Source organism: Haliaeetus leucocephalus, unplaced genomic scaffold, assembly GCF_000737465.1.
Source record: "Haliaeetus leucocephalus isolate CR32 unplaced genomic scaffold, Haliaeetus_leucocephalus-4.0 Scaffold1, whole genome shotgun sequence".
In the NCBI taxonomy this organism is placed as follows: domain Eukaryota; kingdom Metazoa; phylum Chordata; class Aves; order Accipitriformes; family Accipitridae; genus Haliaeetus; species Haliaeetus leucocephalus.
The window spans coordinates 10,873,534-10,899,167 of NW_010972437.1; the positions used below are offsets into that span (position 1 = coordinate 10,873,534).

The following is a 25,634-nucleotide window of genomic DNA, read 5'->3' on the forward strand; positions in this document are numbered from 1 at the left end:
GTTTCTTCCTAGTTGATTCTAAAATAATGGGTTTCGAAGCTTTCATGAAGCATCTGCAATGAGAACAGAGGACATTTTTATTTAATAATACGCAATTTGCAGCATAATTCCTATCTTTTAGTACTAACAAGTAAGCCGAGTATAGTTAGACTAAAAGGCTGGCACATTCCCAGTGGTCTGTGGAGAGGAGGACTGATGTCCTCCTGCCATTGTGCTTTTTACCTTGTTGGAGTTAACAAGACATCATCCTTCATCCTAAGTTATCAACTGAACCAGAGACTAGTGACGGAGACATGGCTCTTCTGCCTTTCATGAAGTATTGTTAGCTGTGGAGAGGGGCCCACCTGGTAGGAAGCATAGCATTGGGGAGTTTCAGCATCTTTGTTGGAAAAAAATACAATTTTTCTGTTGCAAATTCACTGGAATCTCCTAGAAGTATTTATTGATGTGGAATTGCTAAAGTAAGGTGGTCTCCTACGCTTACACAAGAGGCAAAGAGCCTTGATTATTAGGATACCGCACAGCCCAATAATATTGAATGTAGTGCTCATGCATTTTCTAAGCATTAAGTATCTGAAATATTTCTAGGTTTTAAATGTTTCTCAGGAGTGTTTGTAAGCCCTTGAGCAGTGGGGCTGATACATGAAATCTAATCAAATGCAAAGGAAGAACAAACGAGAGAGGAGAAAAGTTAACTTTTGCATTTGTAATTATTATTCTGGTATTAATGAGGTCAGATCCAAAGCCTGTTTGAATCTATGGGATTAGCAATAACACAGTTATTTTCAGAAGCAAGGTTTTCACATTGAAAACATCTCTGTAAGTTAGATATTTTAATGAAATGAAACTTCCTTATATATAAATATAATTAGGATGATCTCAGTGAATGCGATAATTATTTTAAGTCCAGTATAAGGTACTTGGAAGCATGTTTTTCCTTTTTTTTTTATATATTTTAATTATCCTTGGATTCCCAGAAACATAACTCTGAGATATATTGCTGTCTGTGTGAAGCAGCTAATTTGCACTCACGAAATTGCTTGTGAGTCTTCATGAGTGAGATGCTGCCATTCCAGCCTTGTAGACATCATTTTTGACAGACATACTAGGGCATTTCCTGCATGTTGGAATAGGTGCTTCTTGCAGCAATTTTAGGAATTCTGTGTATAGTAATTATATTTGCATTTGTAAATACTATTATTGCAATGTTAAGGTTTCAAAATAAAGGAAATCAAGAATTAAGATTTCCTATGTGGTCTTAGTTTGCTTCCCTTCTGTGTGTGCATTAAGATGTTGCCTCTAATTATTTGACTACTTATTATTTTTACTGCACAACTTCATCTTTATTCTGAAAGCAGAATGGATGGTACTTGCTTAGTAGCACCTATTCCATATTTTGTCTTCTTGTTATTAAAAGTGCTGGTCTTACTAACAGCACAGTATTCAGACTTCACACCGAAGACGAGTAATTTTTCCTCTGCATTTCTGCAAACATGTGATGAATTTGTCTCTACAAGACCCAGAGCTGCTTCTTCCCATGTTAGAGTTGAAGCACTGAGGCACTAAAGGGTTCAGGTCGCATGTATCTAATGAATTTGGGTTCCTAATTTAAAGCACAGAGGGACCTGGTTTTTCAAACTTCAGACAAAATGTAGCACTGGGCATAGACATTTAGAGTGTAGGTGGAGCGCCCCTTGCCTGCGCTGGCTGGCATGCTCAGAGTTTCTTCCTTCCACAGCCCAGAACCACAGGCAGGGTAGATGCTGTGCATGAAGAGGTGGTGTGGTCATGCACCTTCCAACCTGGGGTCTTAGACCACTTGATTAAATGTGGGATTTAATTAAGTGCTCGGGTGAGAGCAAGTGCTTTGGCTGTTACTATTTCCTCTCTGTCACGAATGAGGCAACTGAGCAAACACTGAAGGAACCCAAGTGACCAGACTGAACTTCTGCACGCCTGGAGGGACAGTGGTTGAGCCTGCCACCGCCCAGGGCTCCAGGACAACCAGCTGTGACGTGCAGCTTCTGGGGTGAGCCCAGAAGAGGGCTGCGGGTCAAAGCAAGCCACTGAGGCTGACCAGGGTGGGCCCCCGTGGTACCCCCGGTCGTGCTGCTTGTTTGCAGGGTATTGGCCTGCATGGCTTTGCCCAAGGTGGGGTTCGCAACACTAAATCACAACCAGGCGGGAAATTCAACATTCCCAGCTCCCTGTCTTGTGTGTTAACCGCTCCTCGCAAGGAAGGGAGTTGCTCCTGCACAGAAATAGCTAAAGAGAATTTTAATTGGCCATTTCACCCGGATCGGGATCTGTGCGAGTTTTGACTGATTGAAGGTGACATGCTGAACTTTAATTGCAACCAGAGATTGAATGTTTTACAGAGGATCCTAAGTGTCAAAGCTGGTTGCTTTACAGGCCTGTTAAGTAAACAAAGTGCTTTTAGTGGCAGGCTGCAGCTGACTTAGTGGAAATAAAACTTAGCAATGAATTCTAGGCTTTACTGGTTTGGAAAGAACAAAGTCAAATAATCTATATAGCATTAATGAAAATACAAGCATTGGCAAAAACAGCAGGAAGGAAATACGAAGGGAATCTGTATAGACAGATACTCAGTACTGCAGTGGGAAGGGTAAGTACAGATTTTCATCAAGGCATTGATCCTTCGAGCTCCTACGTCCCTTAATTCTGCAGAAATCCAGGGGACTCCAAATGGCAATGCAGCGAGGTACAGAAACGCTCGCAGAACTGGAGTCTCGGTGTATACCGAGTGCATGTCAGAGCATGGCAAACGCCCTGACTGCGGAGTGCCGCCTTTCTTGCTGGTTGCTGTTTCCTCTCAAGCACCTGTGAGTCTGCGTGGCAGAACAGGAGAAAGGGCGGTGAAAATGGAGTCACTGGGAGCAGTGCGGGAGGCTGCTCCTTACACGGGCCTGCTGCCTGGTAGTGTTGATCGCAGTGTGCGCTTAGCTTAAAGGGGACTGTATTGTTCTTCCCATCTTCACTGTATAGTTGGTGGTGTTTTCCATGATTTTTCCTCCCCACACCCCGAGCTTTATGTTTTGAGTCATTTTGAGGCAGAACAAACATTTTTCTATAACCTGATTTCAATTAAGTTTCACTTAAACTAAATCTATCTCCTTCTCAGTATGTTTACAATAAAGCTGTGGTGTTGTTTGTTTATGTTTAAAAAAAAACAGAACAAATTTTTCCCAAGTCATTTTCAAAGTAAATAGCATTGTTTTGGTGCTTGCCAACACTTTGTTTCAGAAACACGCTGTGAAACGGCATCAGAATTGCAGCTGCTGTGACTTAGCAAAGTCCTTTGTAAACTGCTTGGCAGCAAGAAAGCACCAGCCAGCTTGGTGACCCCTGTGCCTGTTTTTCAGCTCCCCTCCAAGGTGGGGAATGGGCCCTGTTACTAGCAATGCTAAGCATGGGCTGCCGCACCTGGCAAGAGCATGGGGGTCCCTGAAGTGGGTCAGATCTCGGGCCTGCCTTGCCAACATGTGCTGCAGAGGGGTTGTAGCCTTCCGAGACCCAGTCCCTGCCTTCGTCTCCCCCAGGAGGTGTCTTAAGTACCACAGTCCAGGACTACATTAAAGCTGTAAGTGTTAGGAAATCCGCAGCAACTTGAGAAGAAAGTTTAGATCATGATAGCAACGTATGTAATAATGGTGGGGAACGTAACTGGCCCGTAGATCCTGATTTGAAAAAACGTATAGAAAGTTTGTCACTTTTTGTGTTAGCTCCTCTAGGGATAGAAGAAATGTCTTGGGTAGAAAATCTGTCTGTCTTCAGGTCTGTCCCTACCTCGCATTTGATGGTTAAGGGGTCTCAACAGAAGTAGTAGTTGCGAGATCAGGTCAGATCCTGCAGGAGCCGTACGTACTCCACAGTACTGACCTCGGGATGCATTTTCACCGAACACCAGCCTAATCAATTTTTCCTTTTTCTCTCAGATTGTGGTTTAAATGTGCACAAGCAATGTTCCAAGATGGTCCCAAATGACTGCAAGCCAGACCTGAAGCATGTCAAAAAAGTGTACAGCTGTGACCTTACAACGCTAGTAAAAGCACACTTCACTAAGAGACCAATGGTAGTAGATATGTGCATTAGGGAAATTGAATCTAGGGGTAAGGCATAGTTAATGGACTTTTGTTGCTTTACTGATAATCCGTTTAGATTGATCTGGGTCATCTGGGTTTCTGCTGAATGTATGATTGCTCAAAACAGATTTGCACAAGACATTTTATGACTGCCAATTACCCTGCACAGCTAATATTATACCTTGCATTATTCCATGGTTCATACCCATTTATAATTTTTATAGATTCTGCTAGAAGTTGCTTAATGGACAATTACTGCTTTATAGTTCTATATTGGCACCTATCTTTCCAGTAATATTTTTATTTTAAAAATTAAGTGAATGTGCTAAAACAAAGTCAGTTACTGTTGATGTGTTCCCTCTTGCTAGTTCCCCTAGCCCACACTGAGTATCCTTTTCTAGAATCAGAGTATTTGTTTTCATTCTGAAATAATGACTGAACATCAAGTATGCTAATCTCAGTTATTTTTTAATCGGTTGTAATTGGTTTAATATGTTTCTTCAGCTCTGACATAATTTAGTGCTATTATAACAAGGCAGCTAATGCAAGGGTCAGGGTTAAAAGGCCAGTATAGGATTTCATTCTGAAAGAAAAGCCTGATAAGGCTTTTAAAACGTGTCTGCTTTTTCTGCCTTAAATGAAGAACCTGGCAAAGGAAGAACTGGATGGAAGGAAGCTGTAAAATTAAGGCTAATTTTAATCTTGTTAAAATACTCATTGCAGGTCTTAATTCCGAAGGACTATACAGAGTCTCAGGATTTAGTGATCTTATCGAAGATGTCAAAATGGCGTTTGACAGAGGTACAGTCTTTCCTGCGTGCTGGCATTTTGTGCTGATGTATTAAATATAAACAGTTTTTCTGCACAGACTCTGTCTGTCTCATGCTCCACTGCATCAGTGGTCTGAAGGAGTCCAGCGGCTGTGCTACCAGAAGGGGAGTCTCCCCATCAGAAAAGCATATCAGCTTCACTTTGGCCTTCATTACCAAAGTCTACTTTTCTCCTTCCATCAGTATCTGGGCTTCAGTAATGATGTGCATAGGAAAGGACAAAGCTTTCTGAACTACTGCCCTAGTTTGCAAGTAAAACTACACTTAGGGGGAGGGGGAGGGATAGAGGGCAAGTGGTCAAGTGCCTTAAGAGGGCTCTGCAACTTAAATCCATCTTTCTGGATGAAAGCTCCAAAATAATAAGATGAATACAATAGTGCAAACAAAGTTTGAATTATTACAGTCCAAAAGAAGGTCAGTGAGAACAAACCCTTCTCTCTGAGAAAAGGCAGTGGGAAAATTAAAGGCTTTCCAGCTGCCGTCCCCCTATCCCAGTAGAAATCAAGGCCAAAATCCATGCTGGAAACTCTCTCTCCTGTTTCTCTGGAGGACTGGACCTATTCAGACAACATCTGCCTCCTCTGCAGCATTAGCAGGGTGGAGATGCACTGGAGAAGCCAAGTTCTGGATCTGTGTCTACTGCAGTGAGGAGTAGGTAGTATGCTGTAGCTAAATGGTGAACACATGTTTTTCCTGTGTTCAGGAAGGCTGTGGACTAAGTTGGTTTTCTTTCTTTTACTTTTTTTCCCAGACTCCCCTGATTTCTCATTCAGTGCTCACAAATGTGTTGTTTGGCAACACAATGTGTTCAGAAATAACTAAACTTCCACACGTTAATACAAGATAGATACTGCTAGATCAGGCAGGCGGGTTTTTTTCCCAGAAAAAAACCCTGCATTTTTTGTAATCATTTGAAATGAAGAAAGGATAGGTTTCTTTCTAAAATGCTTGAGGTTTCCACCCTGAAACAATGAACTTCACAGCCCAGTAACTCTGTTTTGCTTATAAAAGCCAAAATCTGTAGTTGTGTCCTTTTTAATAATGTTTGCTTAAGCAAGTTATTATTTTTCTTTCGAATGCTGTTTTACATCTGTTTACATTTCCAAGGCTTTAATGTCAGTGCCTTCTCCACACAGATGGGGAAAAAGCTGATATTTCAGTGAATATGTATGAAGATATCAATATTATCACTGGTGCACTTAAACTGTACTTCAGGGATTTGCCAATTCCACTCATCACGTATGATGCCTACCCAAAGTTTATAGAGTCTGCAAGTGAGTGTAACACATTTTCTTCCTGGTTTTTATTCTCAACCTTTTCTTCTCCTTTTTGTGCAGTACTTGCCTATTCATTTAATAGCTGGCCCATCAGCTCTTACCCTGCATGCCCTATTTAGTAAAGATTGCAGGAGTAAATGTAGCACCACGAGGCCATAGTGTATGTGATCATGGTTACATTTTTCTTTGCCTTTGTCACCAGGAATGCTTCCTTTTCATCACGCATTATGGATTACATCACTTTGTATGTCTTGCATGAATCCCTCATACTTGACAGTGACATTTAAAATCTGTTGGTTTTCTGTTGCCAGAAAGGTGATCTATGAAAACGTTTAGAAATAAGAAATAAGAAGTCACTTGTTCTAGAGGTGTCCGTTTTGAGTGTTTTCATCAGCTGATAAGCACCCACCTTTAAGGCTGGCCTTGCAGACAGTGAGTCTGCAAGCAGGGCAGTAAGCCCAGCTGGAACATCTCTCCCAAGCACCCTGGCTGCCTGAGACATCTCTGCAACGTAGCAGTCACACCAGCCACACCTGGAAAGGTGTGAGGTAGCCATGGGTAGAAAACAAGGGCTGGATGCCGGCCTTACTGCTCCTCTGGAGAAGGATCTTTCCAAGCAGTGTGGAGACAGCCAAAGATGCTGATGGCAAAGTTCCCAGTACCTTCTGCTGTCCCAGGGTTGCACCTGTAGATAATTTGTGCAAAACTAGTCCAGTCAGCAAGGGTTGCCAGGGGAATTTTCTTGAGTAGGCTGCAGGGAATCTTTCAGTGGAGTGCAGTTTGCTTTGGGGAGTTTTCTTTGTCCAAAGCCAGGCACATCCTGATGGTGCTCTGAGCTCCTCTTTGGACAGGCAAAGCCACCACTGTGAGGTTTGGATAGGTTCTGGAAATCGGTAATCCAGCAGAGCTGTGAGACCCTATCTTCTCTGCAGGCCACCGGTGTTGTCTTTCTGTGTGTGAATTCTGGCTGTGCGTGTGGTGACAGCTGAACATCTGTGTTTCAGAAACCACCGATCCGGATGAACAGCTGGAAATTCTCCATGAGGCACTGAAACTGCTGCCGCCTGCACACTGTGAAACGTTACGGTATCTCATGGCACATCTGAAGAGGTGGGTGGACTAGCTGGAAGGAACTCTAAGCCAAACTCATTTTTAGCAAAGTCCATGTTAGGACCTCCAGAAAAGTCTGGGCAAGGCCCACCAAATCCTGGAGACAGACTGTGGCAGGGGATGATAGTCTGCATAACAGCAAATACCCAAAAAAGGGTATTGGAGTTTATTCCACTTAAAGCACTTGCAAAGCACTTAAAGGAAATAAGTAAAAAACCCCACAGTTCTGAAGCACAAAAGTCATCTGCCTAGCAAATTTGCTCTATATTTAACGTTACAGTGAATATTTATGGTAAAAATGCCATTTGTACCTCTGGGAGTAATAAGTCACTCCCTGGGCAGGGAACTAATACAGCTTAATGGCTATAGACTGGTGTCTTTTTCTGCTAAGTCTCGTCTACTGACACCCTAAGAAAGACCACACACACTAGGCTGGAGCTGACGCCGATTAGGCACAGTGTTAATTGGCCCTCCAGCCACACGTCTGGTGAGGTCTGCCAGCTATTCCTCACCAGCGTGGAGCCCCTTGTTCTACCTGCTGCCTCCTCAAAACTGTAGGAGCATAAATTCTGTCTGAGGTTTCTCCTGCTCCCTGAGACATGATTGAAGTTGCTCAGTAGGCTGAAAAATTGTTAGGGAGAGACTGACAGATGAATATCCAGTACAACAGCAGAGGTTCTATTTCTTTCAGGAAAGCAGGGGGAAAAATCAATGTGACATGTTAGGGTATCCATTTTAGTTTCTCAAGTAACATGAATTTATTGTCAATATATAAGAATCATTCCCTTTCCTTAGAAAAATACTTTATTTTAAGCTCTCTTCTGCTTTTTTCCTTTTATAGTTCTTCTACAAGTAGGAATACATTGACTCTGCTGAGTGCCTCAGGCAAAATTCAGCTACAGGGTTTCTGCCTGATTTGTCCATTTATTTCCATGACATTTCTAATGGATGTTTTAGAACAGACACAGGGATGAGAGACGCAGGAACAAAAAAAACCCACCTTCCTGCTTGTGAAGTGTGAAGTTAATTTTCCCTTACCCTGTTCGAGAGTAGCTGTTGCTGCTCTAGTTAGCGAGTTGCTTTTGCACTTCGTATTTCTGGTATAGGTGAATGATAAGGTAGAAAGGTGACAAAATTCACTCTTTTTTAAACTTCCTTTTAATACATTTGCTAAAAAGACCTGTGGCACTCAACAGGCTGTTGTCTTGCTGCTGAATTCAGGTAATCAGACACAGCTCCTAATTACAGACTGAAGATACAGCAGCTTGGAAATATCGATCTGACTTCTTTTAAAATAAAAACTAAGGCAGAAGGGGACAAAAGGAAGAAAATTCTTGCTTTTTTTTTTTTTTTGTATGCCAAAGGATTTGTTCATGCAATGCAAGATGCCAGAGTGGAGAAAAGAGAAATAATTTAGCCAGACTCCTTCAGTTGGTGTCCCTGGCTTCTTAGTTGTTCCTGAGAATCCTTATGGATTCTTTAAACCATAGTGTGTGTTAAAACATTTGCATAACCTAAGTTTGTTTCCTTGAGTGAGGCAATTCCCCAGGATAAACCAAGGCAGAAGCTTCGGCTTCAAGGCACGTTTGTGTCTACTGCGTCTGTTGCAGTGGGCAGCAGCGATGGGCGCGCTCGGTGTCAGGGTACCCCAGGCAGGCTGTCCTCCTCCCCCCCGCCGTGGGGGACCCTGCGTTCTCCGTGCTGAGGCAGAGCAGTGCAGGAGAACACAAGCCGCCTCTGAGCCCACATGAAGAAATACCATCCCACGACGCCGGAGACCGTCACGTTTGGGCAGCAGTGACCCTTCTGGCCTTTGCTGAGCAGACGTGTCTCCGCAGTAGCCCCAGCAGAGGATGCCTCTCCTGTGGGTGTAATTCTTGGGCAAATTACGTCGCTGGAGGTGGCCTGCAAACCTGCGCGGCGGCAGGGCCTGCGCCAATAGCTTTGAAGCGGTTGGGTTCCTGTGGAGCGGCAACGCGGCCTCCCCGCCTCCTCCTCTCCTGCGGATGGGAACCAGGCGGCGGGAGGCTTCCCTCAGCTGGGGGCTCGGCTGTTTGGCAGCTGCCGAGGACCCCAGAAGAGGGAAGGGTGGAAGCGGGCCTGTCAGAGCACGGGTTCAAGGACCTGCTCAGACTGCCCTGCAAATGAGGTCACAGGGAGAGAGGCCCTGGCAGTTTCAAAGCCGCCCCAAAGGGGTGATTCACTTTTTTCCAGTACGTGCCACGGGACGTAATTTGCCTTGAAGAGGAACCAGGCGTCCAGCTTAGCACAGTTAGCCTGTAGTGCCCAAAGGCAGGCAATTCACGTGTGATGTGCCTCACCCCCACTGCCGTCGTGTGCGTGACAGAGGAGCAGTGTGACCACGGGCAGCCATGTCACCAGGGGAACCTGGGCAGAGTCCCACCCTGGTGGGCACGATAGCACCTCTCTAGTGACCATCAAACTGCTAGCATAGTGACAAACACAGTCTGCTCCCATAGGAGCCGCCTCCAAATGGTGCCGCTGTAAAGAGCGAAAGCAAAATTGTTCTGATTTGTCTGAATTCACCCCTCGGCCCCCTCCCTCCCTGACAGCGGAGCCCCGACTCCTCCTACAAGTAAACACGGTCGGAGGACAGAGACCTCTGACTCGCGGTAAACCCGTGCAGTGTTTGCACTCACTAACTTCTGAGTGTTTCACCCGACACTTCCATACGTATCCTGCTGGAAACGGCTTTGGGGAAGGGCAAACTTTTCTGTCCAGTTTCCCTGGTTTTCAAGCATATGCAGGCATAGTTTGGCATGGGAGGAATGTGAAAAATACTGTCCTTTTTTTGCAGAGTGACGCTCCATGAAAAGGAAAATCTGATGAGTGCAGAGAATCTGGGCATAGTTTTTGGACCAACTCTTATGAGAGCGCCAGAACTGGATGCGATGGCTGCATTGAATGACATCCGTTATCAGAGACTTGTGGTGGAGATGCTTATAAAAAATGAAGACATTTTATTTTGAATATTTTGGGGGGTTTGTAATAAAAAAGGAAGCAACAGTGTTCTATGGATGAAGGAATATTTTGAAGTAATTTAATGGCTCTTGTCGCTGAATTCCATATTTGCTAGAGCTTTCGATGTATTCAGGATAAAAATGAAGGAACTCTTTGTCGTTTCTGTAGTGCCATTCAGCTGATGTTGAAAAAGGTTAACACATACTTTCCAGTACTAGTAATCCTGGGTGTTTATCATGTTAAAATAAAAAACAAAAAGCCTAAAGTTATTGCATGATTTGCTCCCTATTCTCCCTGTTCTGGTGAGACTCATTCCATGAAGAAAACAACTGAACTGGTGCAGCATCTTTGTTCTGGATAGTTTGTGATTGTAATTCAGCATGTTTCTCCGTGTAAACCTGTTGTGAATTTGCTTTTATGTTCTATGTAATTGGTTTCTGATACTAAAAAGAAGGCCGACTTATGTGAAATGGAGCCTCTGGCAGTTTATTGACATTTCATATCATTCTCTGCCACTCTGGGGGCTGATTTCTTCTTGGGTTTCTTTCAGTTTTTTCATCATATAGTAATTTGTTTTTAACAGAAACAAAATGTGTACTTTAAATGTTACTTTAAGTAATTCTCCATGATGTTTATGGTGGTTGCAGTGAAATCTGCAATGCTGAGCAGTGTTCCTTTATTATTATTGCTATTTCAATTGTAATTTTGTATTTTTATCTGGCATGCATATATTAATTTATTAAATTTTGCTTTTAGAACTCTTAACACTAAGCTATTTATTTTTACTTAATGAACATATTTCAAAAATACTGTTCATTTCATTTTTTATGTTGGCACTTTAACCTTGAACAACCTCTGACTTAAAAGAAGTGAGTTAGAGTTTTACTGGTTTTGACAAGACCGTTCTGATCTAAATACTTTGGAGCCCGACACAGCCTGAACTAAGGCTCCCACAAATTCCTTTTTACTTTGAAAATTTCTTTCTTCATTGTCCGAGGTGCCTCTCAAGAATGCTTCAGAACTCTTAAACAAACCAAAAAAGTATTGTCAAGCCATCTACTACTACGTATTTTATATATATATAGTTGTAATTAACCTGTATACAAACTGGAATTGCAGTTTACCATTACATGGTTGTAGCTGCCCAGAGTAGATGGATACACCACTGAATTTCAAATGCAAATATGTCCCAGAACACTTGCGTTGTGCTTAAAGTGTTCAGCTGTGGTGCAAGCGCTTCAGCCTGCCCTGCAAACACCATCCGGAGGAGGAGGAATAATGCCCTAGCAATTGCAACCAGCTGTGCTCCCTTCCTGTCAGCAATAAGGTGCCTCCCTGTATCCCACCCCTTCCCTTACATGCCTGGCCAGGAGAGGGGAGGGGAGAAGGGAGCTCTCCTACAGCTCCCCAGGAAGTGGGGAATGAAGGATCCTAGGAAGGAAAAGGTGAAGCTGGGGATGCACACTGGTAAGCACATGGGGAGCGCTGCTCTGGGCTGGGGGGCTGCTGGAGAGGTAGAGTGGGGGGAGGTTTTGAGAGAATCAAAAGGTTTTTTGGTTTGGGTTTTGGTTTTTTTTAAGTATTCTGTAGTACTAAAAGTGACTTGCTGCTATAACTCCTGTATTAATTAGTGCACATTATCACTTTATTTATCCCAATGAACTGACACAGCTGGAAAACTGTATGTCTCTGACCACAGCCTTGCCCCCCCCAGCCCCAGAGCAATGGCCCATATGCTTCCCAGTCACATCTGCCTTGCACTCTCCAGCAGCCACATATGTTCACCGCTACCTTGTTCCAAGCCAACTCCTAAACATACTGCATTTCCCCCCACTGCCTTGACAGCATGCGATGCACTTTATCAGTCCTGTGTTGCCTAATGGCCCTGTGTATCCCAGTCCTTGGACCATCCACCACTCCTCCCTTCCCTTCCAGGGTACCTTGCAGTGGCTCTGGCTGGGCTTTTGCAATGTCCTGTTGCTGCCATCAGCGCTCAGCTCTTCGTCATCAGGTCTGGGGTCAGGAGATAGGATTTTTTTCTCAATAATGCTGGCAAGGTTTTGCACGCACATGTTTGACCCGCTTGTTGCACTGCAGTGTTTGCATTACTTGTTACGTGCTTGTCCCTAAACCTGATGCCACCACAGCCAGCCGTGGCAAAAGCGTCCTTTTCTCAAAGCACCCAGCAGCAGCTGATAGAGGGCACGGCCAGAGAAGGGCATGGCTCTGCCTCAGCAGCTCTGGCTGTGGTGGTGGCACCCTGTGTCCTTTGGCAGCCCCGGTGAGCCTGAGGAGCCCTCCGCTTACCTGAGCAAAAGGTGTCTGCTGTTCCCCGTTGCTGCGCAAGCAAACCTGAGTTAGGTAGTTGAAGTCCCACTTCTAAAGCATATAGCAGGAAGCATGTAGTAAATAGGAGTAATTAGGATAATTTCATTTTCTTCTTGTGTGAATACCCAGCTCCTCCGTCTTGCTGCAGCAGCAGATGGGTGCTGCTGACACTAACGTCTGCTCCCCTCGCTTTACAGATGCTTTCAACTGCATTTAGAAGTAGCAATGGCCACTGAGAGGTGCAAAGCTGGATCAGAGTCAGAGCAAAACCACCCAAACCGGCAAGCCTAGATTTGCTCTGGGTATAGTCAATTTCTCCAATGCATGCAGGGCAAACAAGGTTTGTTAGCTACTACCAAGTGCCGGTCTCCAGCTCGAAATGCCTTTTTTCCAGCAGAATTTAACAGGTGATTATAATCATGGGACAGGAAAGGAGAAAACCTAGACAGAAACCCACTGCTGGGAGAAGAGCAGTCAGTTTGCTGACCAACTTAAAAAAACAACCAACCAAACAACCCACAAACAAGCAAACAAACAACAAGAAAAATCCCCAACCCCCCCAAAAACCCAGCTTAAGAAACATAACTTTCCTTAATGCCTGTACGCCCCCTCCCCTAAAAGCTCCCTAGTGAGTAGTTAGGGCAGCTAGTAGGCACAGGAGCTTAGAGGTCAGGCAGCTGAGTCCCTGCCGTAATAAGCACACTTTATTTTCCCTGAATCTCACATTCTGATGAAATATGAAGGAAACGGCATACCAAGAGATGATAAAGCGTCAGAATATGTTTAACACCAAATAATCTCAATATTCAAACAATTAAGGCTGACGGTGTCTGCTAACCATGCTGCTCAGCCTACGTGGGACAAAACTGCTTCCCCCGAGCACATGTCTCTCAGGTTCAAATATATAGGTTGTGTGTTGCATTAGGGACAGGAACGTGGGATGGAGGACCCCAATGGTCAGTGAAGTACTTGCTTGACTCTGAATCCCTGGAATCTGTATCCAGTGACTATTTTTTTTAGTCTCTTTAATTTAATTGTGATTTTTCATTTAGTGTGTAGGCAAAGCCCCCATTTTTAATCTCATTGTTGTTACTATCCTAATGAAACTCTCATCTTCCCCGAGTGATAACCATTAAAGCAGGTAGTGCAGAAATAAATGTCTTTGCAGTGAATTTCATACTTCTTTTTGCTAACCAGGAAGATACTTTGCATGAGCACATAAGCAATTATGTGATTTAAGTTTAATTTATTCAAATCCTTAATTAAGCGCAGAAAACTAGTATTTTTAGTATTTGTATTAGTTAAATGGCAATATAATAAATAACCTCGGTCTATAGGAAGTAAAGGTTATCACTAAGTTGATTTGTTCTCTAAACAAATTGATTTCCATGACGAATGCGTGCTACCTCTAGTTCGGGCCTTGACCTTACTGTCTCCAGTGCCGCAGGGTACCTGTCTACAGCACAGCGTGGGGCTGGGCAGAGACACGGGAGCTGCCGCACTGGCAACATCTTACCAAGAGGCAATTGGCCACAGCCAAAAACATGGGAAAGAAGGGATTAAACTGAGAAAAACTTCTTCCTCTGGCTTCTACGGAAGAAATGAGGCGCACTGGCAAGAAGTATGAGTTGGTAGCAGTCAAGGAACTTGCATAGAGCATGAGGGAAAGCAAGCCTTCAACAAGGATAAAGGAAAGCAAAATCATTAAAAGATTATGGAGGCAGTGAATAGCTGTTAAAAATGTATGTCTAGCAAAAATTTAATGTCATCAGAACTATTGGGGAAAAGAGCTATTTAGGATAGTGCTTAGGGGTGTAATTAGGAGCCTTAGGATGAAAAGGGAAAAAGTCTCGTGGCAATTTCAGGAAAACGTCCCAGCAGTGAATTAGCCCAGCAGTTTAGCACAGCGTTACTTGACCTCTTACCAGCTAGGCCAGGCCTCTGTAACTCGGTGCAAAAGCTGTCCCACATGTCCTTGGTGCAGGCCTCCTTCCCAGCAGATCCGCAGCGACGCGCGGCAGCCCGGCACGTGCGCGGCGCGTTGGACCCGCTACGCGTGTCCTGCGGGACGCCCCTCGGGAAAGCAGCACGCGTGTGTGTCCCCTGTGTCCCTGGCCTGGGTGCAGGGCTCCTTCCCTGGATGGGGGCCGCGTCTGCCTCCAGCTCCCTGCCGGAGGGAGGCTTCACCGTCCCCGTTTCCGACTGTGGGGCAGAGGGAAAAACACTGCATGCGGAGGCTGTACGCAGGGAGCCTGCGACGAGGCTTTAGGAGATCTCTGCGATGAGGGAAGCAAGCTGCCTTCTGACACAAGAATGCAAACTTCTGTTTATGCCAGATTAGCCGACAGGATGGAAAAACCTGTTGTCTATGATTTTATGCAACACCAAGCTTTCCTGCCCTTCCCCCCGCAATGGCAAAGGAAGAAGTAAAGGCTTCTAAAAGGCATATATGATATACTTGCTCTGTTCCTGACCTAATTTTTGCATGCCGATGAATGTTCTGCAATGTTTTTGTTATAGCTATAATTATATTGCAATAAGGGAAAAAAACATTTAGTGAACCTAGCAATCATGTATTTCTTTTTTAGTCACGCAAAATTACTGCTTAGCAACTGCACATCAGCCCTAGAAAGCTTATGTAATGCAAGAGAAGGAGGGTTAGGAAATGCATCGTGGGTTAAAGCGACTGCTGAGCAAACCGTGTAAGGCACGAGTGCTTCTGCTTCGGTCACGTGTAGCAGGAGTGGAAGTAGACGGTGGAGGATGCGTGCGTGAGAGTGGGGCGTGAGAAGCTGGGTGCGGGGCTTGTTATTGCACCTCCAGCAAACTTCCCCAGTGCCCCCCCTCCGCAGCACTGGGCTGGCTGGGCATGAGCTCTGCCTCCAGCAGAATCCGAGGACCCCAGGCTGATGTGCCGATGGGAGGAAGCCTTATATATGCATCAAGTGACCCACCTCCTCTTCAGTTCTTCAGCACACGCTTCCTCTGCCTCTGGTCGCGGGCTTTTCAGGTTATGCTGTCGCCAGAGCCCTTGTGTAGACTGATCGTGTCTTCATGCTGGCCTGATCTGCTCTCTGCATGATCTGGGACACACCACGGAGATGCTGCTCTTGATGCCACCTTCTGTATGTCAGTTTGGACAGCACAATTCATGAAATTCTCTGATGTCTGTTGCTGGTTTCATGGTCAGAGTACTATTTTTTCTTATTTGATCTCTCCCGAGAGTCATGTCAGTAAGCTGCTCAAGGAATTTGTTTAAGAGCTTTTAGTTAGGTATCCTTTCCTATTTCTCATGTAATTATTTTGTCTCAAGGACATATGTAGCTCCTTGTATTACTCAGGTCTTTATCGCTACTCTGCCTCAGTGAATTGGAGCAAATGGTTCTTAGGCCTCTGGGAGCCTTTGATTAATGTATTTCCTGAGGCAATTAGGCATTGTTTTGAAAAATACATTTGGCAGCCAGCCAGGATTAATTTTCAAGCACTATGTTGCCTGTAATTTTTGTTTCTTGCTATCAAGCCTAGAGTTTGAATGCTAAGCTTTTTCTCTTTGCTTCTTTTTTTCCATGCCTTCTTACTAACTGTGTCAGTAATGCAAATAGTATTGTCCAAACTATTAAAATTACTCATTTTGTAGATTAGTATTCTTAAGGTAGTGTATCCTAAAGCTTACTTGGAAGGATCACTCACTAAACCCAGAAGAACTTAGCACAGCATGATGCTGTTGCTCATTGCTCGTCTCCAGCACTTGGTCTGTTCACAAAAAGGGGAAGGGGAGAGATTCCTTTAATTGCTTTTTTTCTTTTATCTCCTTTCATGTTCTCCAGCATCATGATGCTGGACATACGTTGTTTGTACCATGCAATAACTCTCACGCGCTATCTTCCAGTAAACTACTGGAATTCAGGTACACTGAGATTGCTGCAAGGTGGGTTAGACACCACCAATGTGGTGCAGTACAAGATACCTCACAAAAAAGAAGTTCAAAGCTCAGCTAGGCACCTTTTATTAAAAGTAGGCAGAGGCCAATAATCAAATACATGTGGAGGAGTCATAGCATCTATTGCAAGCTGTTCTCTAGGTGAGTTGCAATGATGCTTGCAAATCACTTCCTCGCAGGAAACTGTGAACTTCTCCTGGAAATAGTTCCCCGACCCACACCTAATCTTGCCTTTCAGAGAAAAGGCATCATTTCCAAATGTGTTACAATACAGTGGATACGTTGGTTTTCAATCTTGTTCAAAAAAAACCAAAACCAAACAATAGTCCATGTGTGGCAGCCCAGATACTCACCCTTCTTAATCATTTCAAATATGATGCAATGCTGAGTCTCTACAGCTCCTTCATGCCCCCTCACTGAGGAAGAGTTGTGGTCTGCCCATGGCTTGCTTTGAAGTTCTCTCTCCATAATGTAAATCAAGAAGAGTTGGTCTGAAGTTACAGCAAAGAAGTGACTTGGCGTTGCCTGGTGAGGATGTTGGCAGTGGAGGAGGCTAAAGAAGGAGTTGGAGGTACCGTCGTGGAAAGTGTAGGCTGGCTTGTTCTGTGGTCTGTGTCCATCCTTGGGTTGGAAATCTCTGCTGGCATTAGGAGGGAGCTGATATTCCCGTTCTTGCACTGGTGGGAGGAAAACCCCCACTAATGTTCCCTTTTCCATCTGCAGCTCTGATATCAGGTTTAGCCTCTCTCCTAAGCCACCGTGTCAGTTTACTAATAGTGTTAATTAAGAACAGAAAACTAATCTGCCAGTGCACCTACACCCAAGTCTCCTTCTGTCATGAGTAACATCAGCAGTGAGCTTTGATCTAGCTAACCACCCTCCTCCCACACCCTCCCCCCCATGCCTTTTTGAGCTCCAGTCAAAGACTCCTTTCAATATCACAAATGAAGAGGCAAATACGCTTTGGAAGGTGAAGGTATCAAACTGAATGCTTTGCTTCACCTAACGGTGCCGGCTGAGAGCTTCCCAAGTGACTCCCGCTGCTGGTAGGCAGGGATCAGAAGCAGCGCGAGCGTACTGGCACCGTTCCTTGCCATCTCCCTTAGTGGTCCGAAGGAGGCGAGCACAGTGTCAGTGGGGCTTCCCACCCTACAACTGCCCACTTCTTGTAGGTATGTTAATTTTGTAATGGGGTGGAAGGTAGCTAATCTGTCTGCCAGTGAATGTTTGCAATGTACATGGAAATTGTATTCTCGGCATCATAAAAAGACTTACATGGCCCAACCCTCCCTCTTCATTTCCTTGGTTCTTTTTAGTCTGCTTATATTTACCTTAAGAGATACTAAGAAAAACTTAGGAGTGCAAATGTTATCCTCTCTCAGCTGATCTCTGCTGAATGGCACCAATGGTCTGTGTACCCAAATGTGACGTGTTGATTTTTTTTGTTTTGTTTTGTTTCTTTTTTCCTCATTACACTGGCATATGAGTACACCGGAAGCAGTCAGAGAAATGAGGCTTTTGCTGCTGTCCTAACCCTCCTGGAGAGCCAGCAGTCAGTGCAGCATCTCTCCTAATACCCATCCCAGTACATCACCACTGACCAGCACCAGTGTGCAAGGGACACAGAAAGAGAAGAAAGGAAAGATACCATAAAGTTTTCAAAATTGATTACCTAAAGTAGCCAGGAAACCTGACCAAGGAAAATGGTCGTGTGGAGTATTCTCTTGTTTCATAGCGAAGGCAGTCTGGATTGGCTGGAAGCTGTACGGAATGACATGTATCACCTGGACACAAAAGGCTGCTAGCACCACGAAGCCGCTTGCCACGCCGCACTCCAGTGTGCTGTAAGCTTTCATATGTGAACGCAGACTGTTTGCTTGAAAACAAAATGCAAACTCAAGGCCTGTGTGACAAGTCTGTGTGGATGTGGCCTGCATCTGCTAGGAGGATGAATTTCATAATTAGGCTAATCTGAAGACTTTGTTAACAATCGTTAAGCTGGAACTCTACTCTTTGTTTCAACGCCAGTTTCTCTTATGTGGCTGTTACTTGTCCTGCTTTTGCTCCTGCGCGGCTTGTTACACTTGCGTGGCTCCCCTTGCCGTGTTGTGTGTTTACTAAGATATTCCCCCAACTGCCTTGAGTGTGGTGTTTTGAACTCCTGTCAAATCCCACATATTGGCGAGCAGGGAAAGCTGGAATTTGGCTTCATGTGCAATCCCAAGTACAAAGTTAGTGCGGGCTGTCAGAGGAGCAGGACCCACCTCCCGATTTCTGTCCGGCGTTCAGTCCCACCCAAACGTGCCTCGCCGCCGCAACCCCCACCCCTCCTGTGGGAACACAGAGCTGCCACGCGCTGCAAAATAGACTCCAAAAGTGGGGTTTTTTAATACTTCAGTTATCACTCGGAAGGTGTTTCTTGAGTTGAGGGTATGTTTTTGGTTTTCTGTTTTATCAGTTATAAACACAAGCTTGTAAGTTCCCTGTTGTCCAGCACAAGAGGAACATGGCAAAGATCTTGCAGCCTGCCACGGAGGCAAAATAAACTTCTTCTGACAGGTGAGAGCTACACACCAGGAACCACAGAAGTCAGTATTTTCCACTAATTACCAACAAAATGCTGTGCGTGTGCTGGCAAAGATCCCAACATAAGCAATAAAAGCACATATTTTGGCATGAGGTCAGTCCTGGGTAAAGCACACATTAACAAATCCAAGTGTGTCATGTGCAGGAGCAGAAATCCGTCCCTGGGAGCTAACGGACAGCACGGGTAGAGGATGGTGTTTCCTGCTTTAAAACGCTGTGGTGGCTCAGATAGCACAGTGAGGTAAATGTTGACTTTTTAAAAGCCAACCGCTGCAGCTCTAGGTGACAGGGATGCTTTGCAGAGGTCTCCATTAAGTGTTTTCTGGGATCAGGGAGGGCTTAGGGAGTGGAAGCACTGTGTGCAAAGGAAAAGAGTGCTCTGCTGCTTGGCCTACTTGCAGAATTAAAAATAAAAGAAACATGTTTCTATATGGTTATCCAGCTAATACTAGCAATGAGAGAATATGCACCTCAAAGCTAGATATCCTGGGGCTCTTGCAGGGTTATGGAGGTGTTCTCAGGATCGCAAAAGTTTATCCTAGTTGCACTTACTGCAGGTGTGATGTGGAATGGTTTAGCATGCCTGCCTCTCGCCATGACACAGACGCTCCATGGGAAGCAGATGATGTCCAGATGGATGTTTGTGCTCTCATCCCTTAACTGAGGCTATATGGGGAATGTGGTATGGGGTGCTCCATGTTCCAGGAGTTAATTGCTTTTGTATTTGGGAGTGATGACATTGCAAAAGGGTTGTAGTCAATTATATCCTTATGGGCCAGCAATCAGAGAAGTGCCTGAGTCAGTTAAGAGCTAAAATGTGATTTTTATCCCCCCCACCCCCCCCACCCCCGTGAACTGGATAAGTGAAGCAGCTAACCAGTGCAGCAGCTTTTAAGCATTAAAACGTACTTTCCACATTGCCAGTTCTTCTTTTCACTGGCTGTGTAGTGCAGCTCCCCTCAAAACATCTTCAGGAAAACTCTGAACTACAGAATACTGGCCAAAATGTGTCAGACCTCATAGGAGCTGAACAAGCAGCTTGCTTTTATGTAAAGCTAAATTTGAACAGTCTGCACGGCAGTTACTCCGATGAAGAATCATTTGCTTTTAAAAACAGATATGTATATTTCAACATGTAAATGTGAGCATCCAGAGATATACTTAAATGCTGTCTGTGGTCCCATTCATGACAGCCACTGTATGAAATGGGGTGGGGGCATGATATGATGTATGGGCATTTGCAGAAGTCAGGCAATGCCATGCTCTACTTTCTGCACTGGTAGTAACTCACCTATATACTTACAAAAGCAAATCAGCATCGGAATATGTATCCAAAATATAATATGATGATATAATGCTATCTCCAGAAGCGGACACTTCCAGGAGAGCGCTTGAGTGCCCAGCACTTGTTTAAACATTGACTTGGATGTCTCCACTGTCAGGATGTGGCAGAGCTGTCAGTGCCCACCTGGATCTCAGCTTTGACACCTGAGCCACCCTCTCTGCCCAGTTTTACTATCAACTGTCAGACTCCTGTGCTTTGTGGAGATTTTCTGCATTGGCAGAGAGAAAAATCATGCCTGATGTTTGCAGATGAAGTTCAGAACCGGCAGTAGTAGTGGTCTGCACCAGGCTGAGTGCATTTTCCAGCCAGTGACTTGTGCTGCTGGGAAAGGGCAGAGTTTTTAATAAATACAGGTGTGACCTAGCTGCATCCAAGTATGAATGAGATTTTCCTGACCACAGAAGCAGAGTATCTGAGGAGCCCTGCTGTGCAGGAAGGTCTTCATGAGAGAATGGACCAGCAAAGCTGTTATTTGCAGTCCTCACCACTCTAGCACAGCTCAGGCAAGCTGCTGTGCTGACAGAGTGGCCCGCGGGAGCAGGACAGAGCAAACGTCCCATCTAATGGACTTGTCCTCTTTCGTTGTCTTGTTTGGCTCTCCAGCATGACTCACCTAGGGCCCAAAGATAAGCACCAGTACTCAGACAGGAGCCACAGAAGCAACCTTGTCAGGGGTGATAGCTGGAGTTGAATTTACCAGTGCTTTATTCAGCAACTTTATTCAGCTCCAGGACTGGTTTCCTGGAGTTTCCATAACAGAAAGGCAATGCAAAGCCGCAACCTTCTTGCAGATTCCTCTGACACTTCGTGGCTGGTCAGCTTGTGCCTGTCATCTCACCTGACTGTGCTTTCAGTTACTGCTGGTCTGCATTCTCACTGCTGCACCTGCATTGCTCACGCTGGGTACATGAGCCTCCGTTGCCAGTGTCATTTTTGTCTGAGCACTGTGACCGTGAGGGTTGATGCCTGTTTAAAGGGGAGCAGTGTTTCTCCTCACCTGCACTAGGTCAACCCTTGTGCCACTGATCTAACTATGTATTTTGTGATTGTGGTTTCTCTGCTTGACTGTGGACCTTTTCCTTGTTCTCTTTCTTTCCAGACTCAAGTCCTTTTTTTCAGAAGCATCCTTCTGATTAGATAAATGTGCACCATGTCTATGCTATAATATGTAAGCTCTGTAACTGCAGAGGTTAAGATCACCACTTTTGAGTAAGTTTTTGGTATTTTTAATTCCTTTGGCCTGTGTAATAGAAAACAAAGAAAAGATATGCTGAAAACAAATTTGCTACAAACACTCATGGGGATAAAATATATTTGCAGGATGGCTGAGGTGTGTTTCGGTATGGAAAACTGCAACTTTGAATTTCTTGATTTGTGGAATTAAATCCTCTCTGTCAATACGTACTAATGTGTATATTAATGCTTAGCTTGTTCTTCTGCGCGGTGGAGTAAACAGGGGAGGTACAGGCCATTAGCATCTCAAGACTGCCGTTAATTCCTTGAATGCATTTCTTCTAGGAAATATTTACTCCCTCTGTTTTGCTCTTGCAAAGGATTGTTTGCGATCGTTCTCTCGCAAATGCCCGGCGTGTGCCCACTGCATCTTTTTTAGCCATCTGTTGCCATCTGGTGGCAATCGTGTTGAGCCGCCAGCCTTCTGTGAGATGGCTTCCAGCGGGAAATGTGTGCCATACTGTCTATAACTCGGGGCAATCTGGTAACAAACACATGGCAAATTCACAAATTGCTTATCTAACCATCTGCCTTCTCTTATCCAGTGCTGCCATGATCCACTGTCACCCACAATGCCATTTTTCTGATACTAAAATGCATTTAAAAATGCATATACTGCATTTGGAAGCTAAAAACCCCCAAATGAACGCTGCTATTATTTTTCAGCTTTTGTGCCCTTGATCTCCCTCATGTAATACCTACCGTTTTCTCTATTCTTTTTATTAATTTCACTTCTGCTTCTCCCATGCTGGCCCTGCTGGCCCTGCAGCCGTTGGGGCCTCCTGTGTCTGCTTTTTCTAGTTGGGCGTTGCATTTATGCACGCAATTCTGCGACAAAGATTTCAGTGAAAATCTTGTATTCCTCGCTCTTCCAAAAGCATTAGGGATTCTGCTCACTTGTAACGTGGCCGTATGATATCGCCCTGCCAAAGAGACTTACCTGCAGTAGCACTTGTTCGTGGCTGGCTGACTTCAGGCTGGAGCGGGCACAAGCCCTGGCAGCACTTGCTCCTGGTACATGAATGAAAGGAGCTATGCCCTAAATTCAGCAAGCAGCGAGTTCTGCTTCTTTCCAATTGATAGGAATGAGACTGGTCTGCCATTAGCATGGTGGAAAGTGCGTTTGGCTGAGGTCGGGGTGGGGGCTCACAAAACAAGCCAGAAAGCTTGGAGTTGAGGTAGACATGAAAAGGGGAACAAAACAGCTGTCAAAAAAACTCTCCATGCTCTGAAGGAAAAAAAAACAAACAAACAACCCAACCTTCACAGCAAAGGATCAATTTCAGGCACTCGATATAGTTCATCCCCTCCCCTTGCTTTTTCACCTCAGTCATGACAGGTCACATTCCCCCAACAACAACAGGGAGCATTCACTTCTCTGTCCGTATTTAACTGCAGAAGCTCAGGTTGCCTTGATTTTTGGGGGAGGGAAATAGTCTTGTGTCTCTGCCAGTGAACATGCCTTGCAGCCAGGCTGTCGCTCCCCAAAGGCCTTCTCCAAATACCTGCTCCTGCCTTTTCCAGCGCGAGCTCTGACTTCCAGCCAGAGAGGAGTAGCTGGCTCCCAGGTTGGGGGGCTGTTCTCGGGTCAGCTCAGCTGCAAGAGAAATAATCCATTGCTGAAGCTGCAGACTTTGTGGGCCTCCTACAGGTTCTGCATCCTGCCGACTCCAAGCAGCCAGACCTTTTTTTTTTGGCGGGGAGGATGGGACAGAAATTTATGTTACCCGAGAGCTACAATTTGCCAAAGACTGTGGTAATGCTCTCCTACATCTGTTTTGGAGCAAACCTGCCAGCCCTGCCTTGGGTGGGCAGGAATGCTTTGAGAGACCCCGGGAGGATCAGGAGGGGCATCGTCAGCATTCCTGCAGTGCCTCCGTGCAATTGTATCTCCACTGGGCACGGCAGCTGCCCGGCCCCGGGATAAAGGTTGGAAGCAGCCAGCCGCTTGTTTGAAATAAGATAGCTGCAACAAGGGGAGCTGCTGGCCAAGGCACAGCCCAGGGACAAGGCCAGAGTTATGTAGATGGAGAGCTTTTACTGGAGGATAAATGGGAATGCGGAGGTTGAATGCTAAGTTGGTGAGGGGGAGTGATTAAAAAAAAATAAATTAATTAAAATAATAATAAAGGCATCCAGCATGAAAGACCAAACCAGCTGGCAGACAGCACAAAGGATAGCCATAAGAAATAGAAAGTACGTCTGGTGTCACCCAGAGGCAGAGCTAAGAAAGGTTTTTGTGGGCAATGTTTTCTGGAAAAAGACATTTGGAGCAGTGTGTAAGAATGATTGTGGCAGGTCACCTAGTGCAATGTCCTGTTTCCAAACAGCAGGTGCCTAGGGAAAAGTGCAAGAACAGCTTAAGTATTAGGCAATATTTCCCCAGGACACTGCCCCAGCCTCCTGTGACTTGTGACTCTGGGACTTCTGTGACAGACTTCTTTGTTTTATTTAATAGTATGAAATTAATTTATCAAACTGATTTTTTGGAATGCACATGAACTTCTGGCAACCAGACACTCCTGTGGCACCGCGTTCCGCTGCAGTCACACTGTGTGAAGGAGCATCTTGATTAAGCCTGCCAACTCCAAGTTTCCCTCAATGCCCTCACTTTTTTGCACTGGGACAGTGACCGAATCCAAATCTGCCTTCTCCAGACCATTTGGGATTCTACAGACCCCATCAAAGCTCTTTCTCTTCCTGGCTTCTCTTCCGGGCTGAAGGTTCATACTGCCTATCTGTTCCAGGTACGGAAGCCAGTTTGTACCGTGGATGTCATTGTCACTTTCTCCTGGGCCTTTTCCAAGTCTCCTTTTGAAACCAGAGGACCAGAGCTGCAAAGAGCACTCAGGACACCATGGATTTATAGTTGCATCTTTCCAGTTTTCTTCATCTCCTGTCCTAGGAACTGATGGACTGGCTTTTCTCATGCTGCTGAGCACTTCACAGAACTATCTATTTCAAGATTTTGTTCCTGAGCTGTATTGGTGAGCTCAGAGGAGGTCATCGTATATATATGAGATAGATATATATATATATAGAGGGAGAGATATATATATATATAAAAATTCTTCACAGTTGGTCATTTTCTTTGCTAGCCTGAATAACTGATTATTATTACCAAACACCTCACTTTTCACCCCTTTTCCAGGTGAGTTATGACAATAATGAGCAAACACTAGCATGCCCTGCAGGAATCCACTGGATCTGCCCTGCTATAGAAACCAATCATATTCCTACCTTTCACCTTTCACAGTTCAGTAAGTCTACAGAGGTATCTATGGGAGGATTTTTCCCTCTTACTTCAGGATGCTTAGGTTAGTTAACTGCTTTCAAGGGGGCGACTCTACTGAATACCTTCTAAAAATCCCTGTAGATTCAAGGAGATTGATCTCTCTTGAACAAATTTGTTCATTTCTTCAAAGAATTCTCATCCATCTGTGAAGCAAAGGGGGCAGCCTCATCCCAGTGTGCAGTCTGTACTCTGGTGAGGGTGTATCAGAAATAAATGACTGCAATCTGTTTTCCCTTGGGGAAACAAAATCCCAAATCTGGCAAGTTGCTCTGGTCACAAAGGGTGATGCACAGCTTTGGTTCTCCAGCTCAGGAAGTTTCCGAGATCTCACCGAGATGTTCAGTTACTCTACAGATAATTCTTTCTTATCTTTATTTATATATTTATTTGTTTATTAAGTCACAGATCACATTGCCACTTAGAAAAAAATTACCTTCTGTAAACTGCAGAAGATACTTGACTGGTGAAACACACTATGCTCCCATTTCCAACCCAGCAGTGCAGTGGCCCTCAGCTGTCATTCCTAAAAACAGGTGCTGTAAATCAATACCTCGGTGGTTATATTTCACCAGCACCCTGGCAGGAGGCAGCACAGCCCTCCTCTG

The 25,634-nt window shown here is 44.9% G+C and overlaps 1 protein-coding gene across 3 annotated transcripts in view; it reads left to right on the top strand.

Annotated features, from left to right (window-relative positions):
• The window catches only part of CHN1 (chimerin 1), a 38,542-nt gene extending 27,478 nt beyond the window's left edge, over positions 1–11,064 (top strand). For 2 of the 3 annotated variants that reach the window (XM_010566420.1, XM_010566402.1), the window contains 5 exons: positions 3,957–4,130; positions 4,827–4,904; positions 6,070–6,207; positions 7,215–7,320; positions 10,139–11,064. In XM_010566420.1, the coding sequence (XP_010564722.1) occupies positions 3,957–4,130; positions 4,827–4,904; positions 6,070–6,207; positions 7,215–7,320; positions 10,139–10,310 (668 nt within the window). In that variant the 3' untranslated portion in view covers positions 10,311–11,064. The remainder of the gene's footprint in view (positions 1–3,956; positions 4,131–4,826; positions 4,905–6,069; positions 6,208–7,214; positions 7,321–10,138) is intronic. The other variant, XM_010566409.1, reaches the window with a different exon arrangement.
• Positions 11,065–25,634: the final 14,570 nt, after the last annotated feature.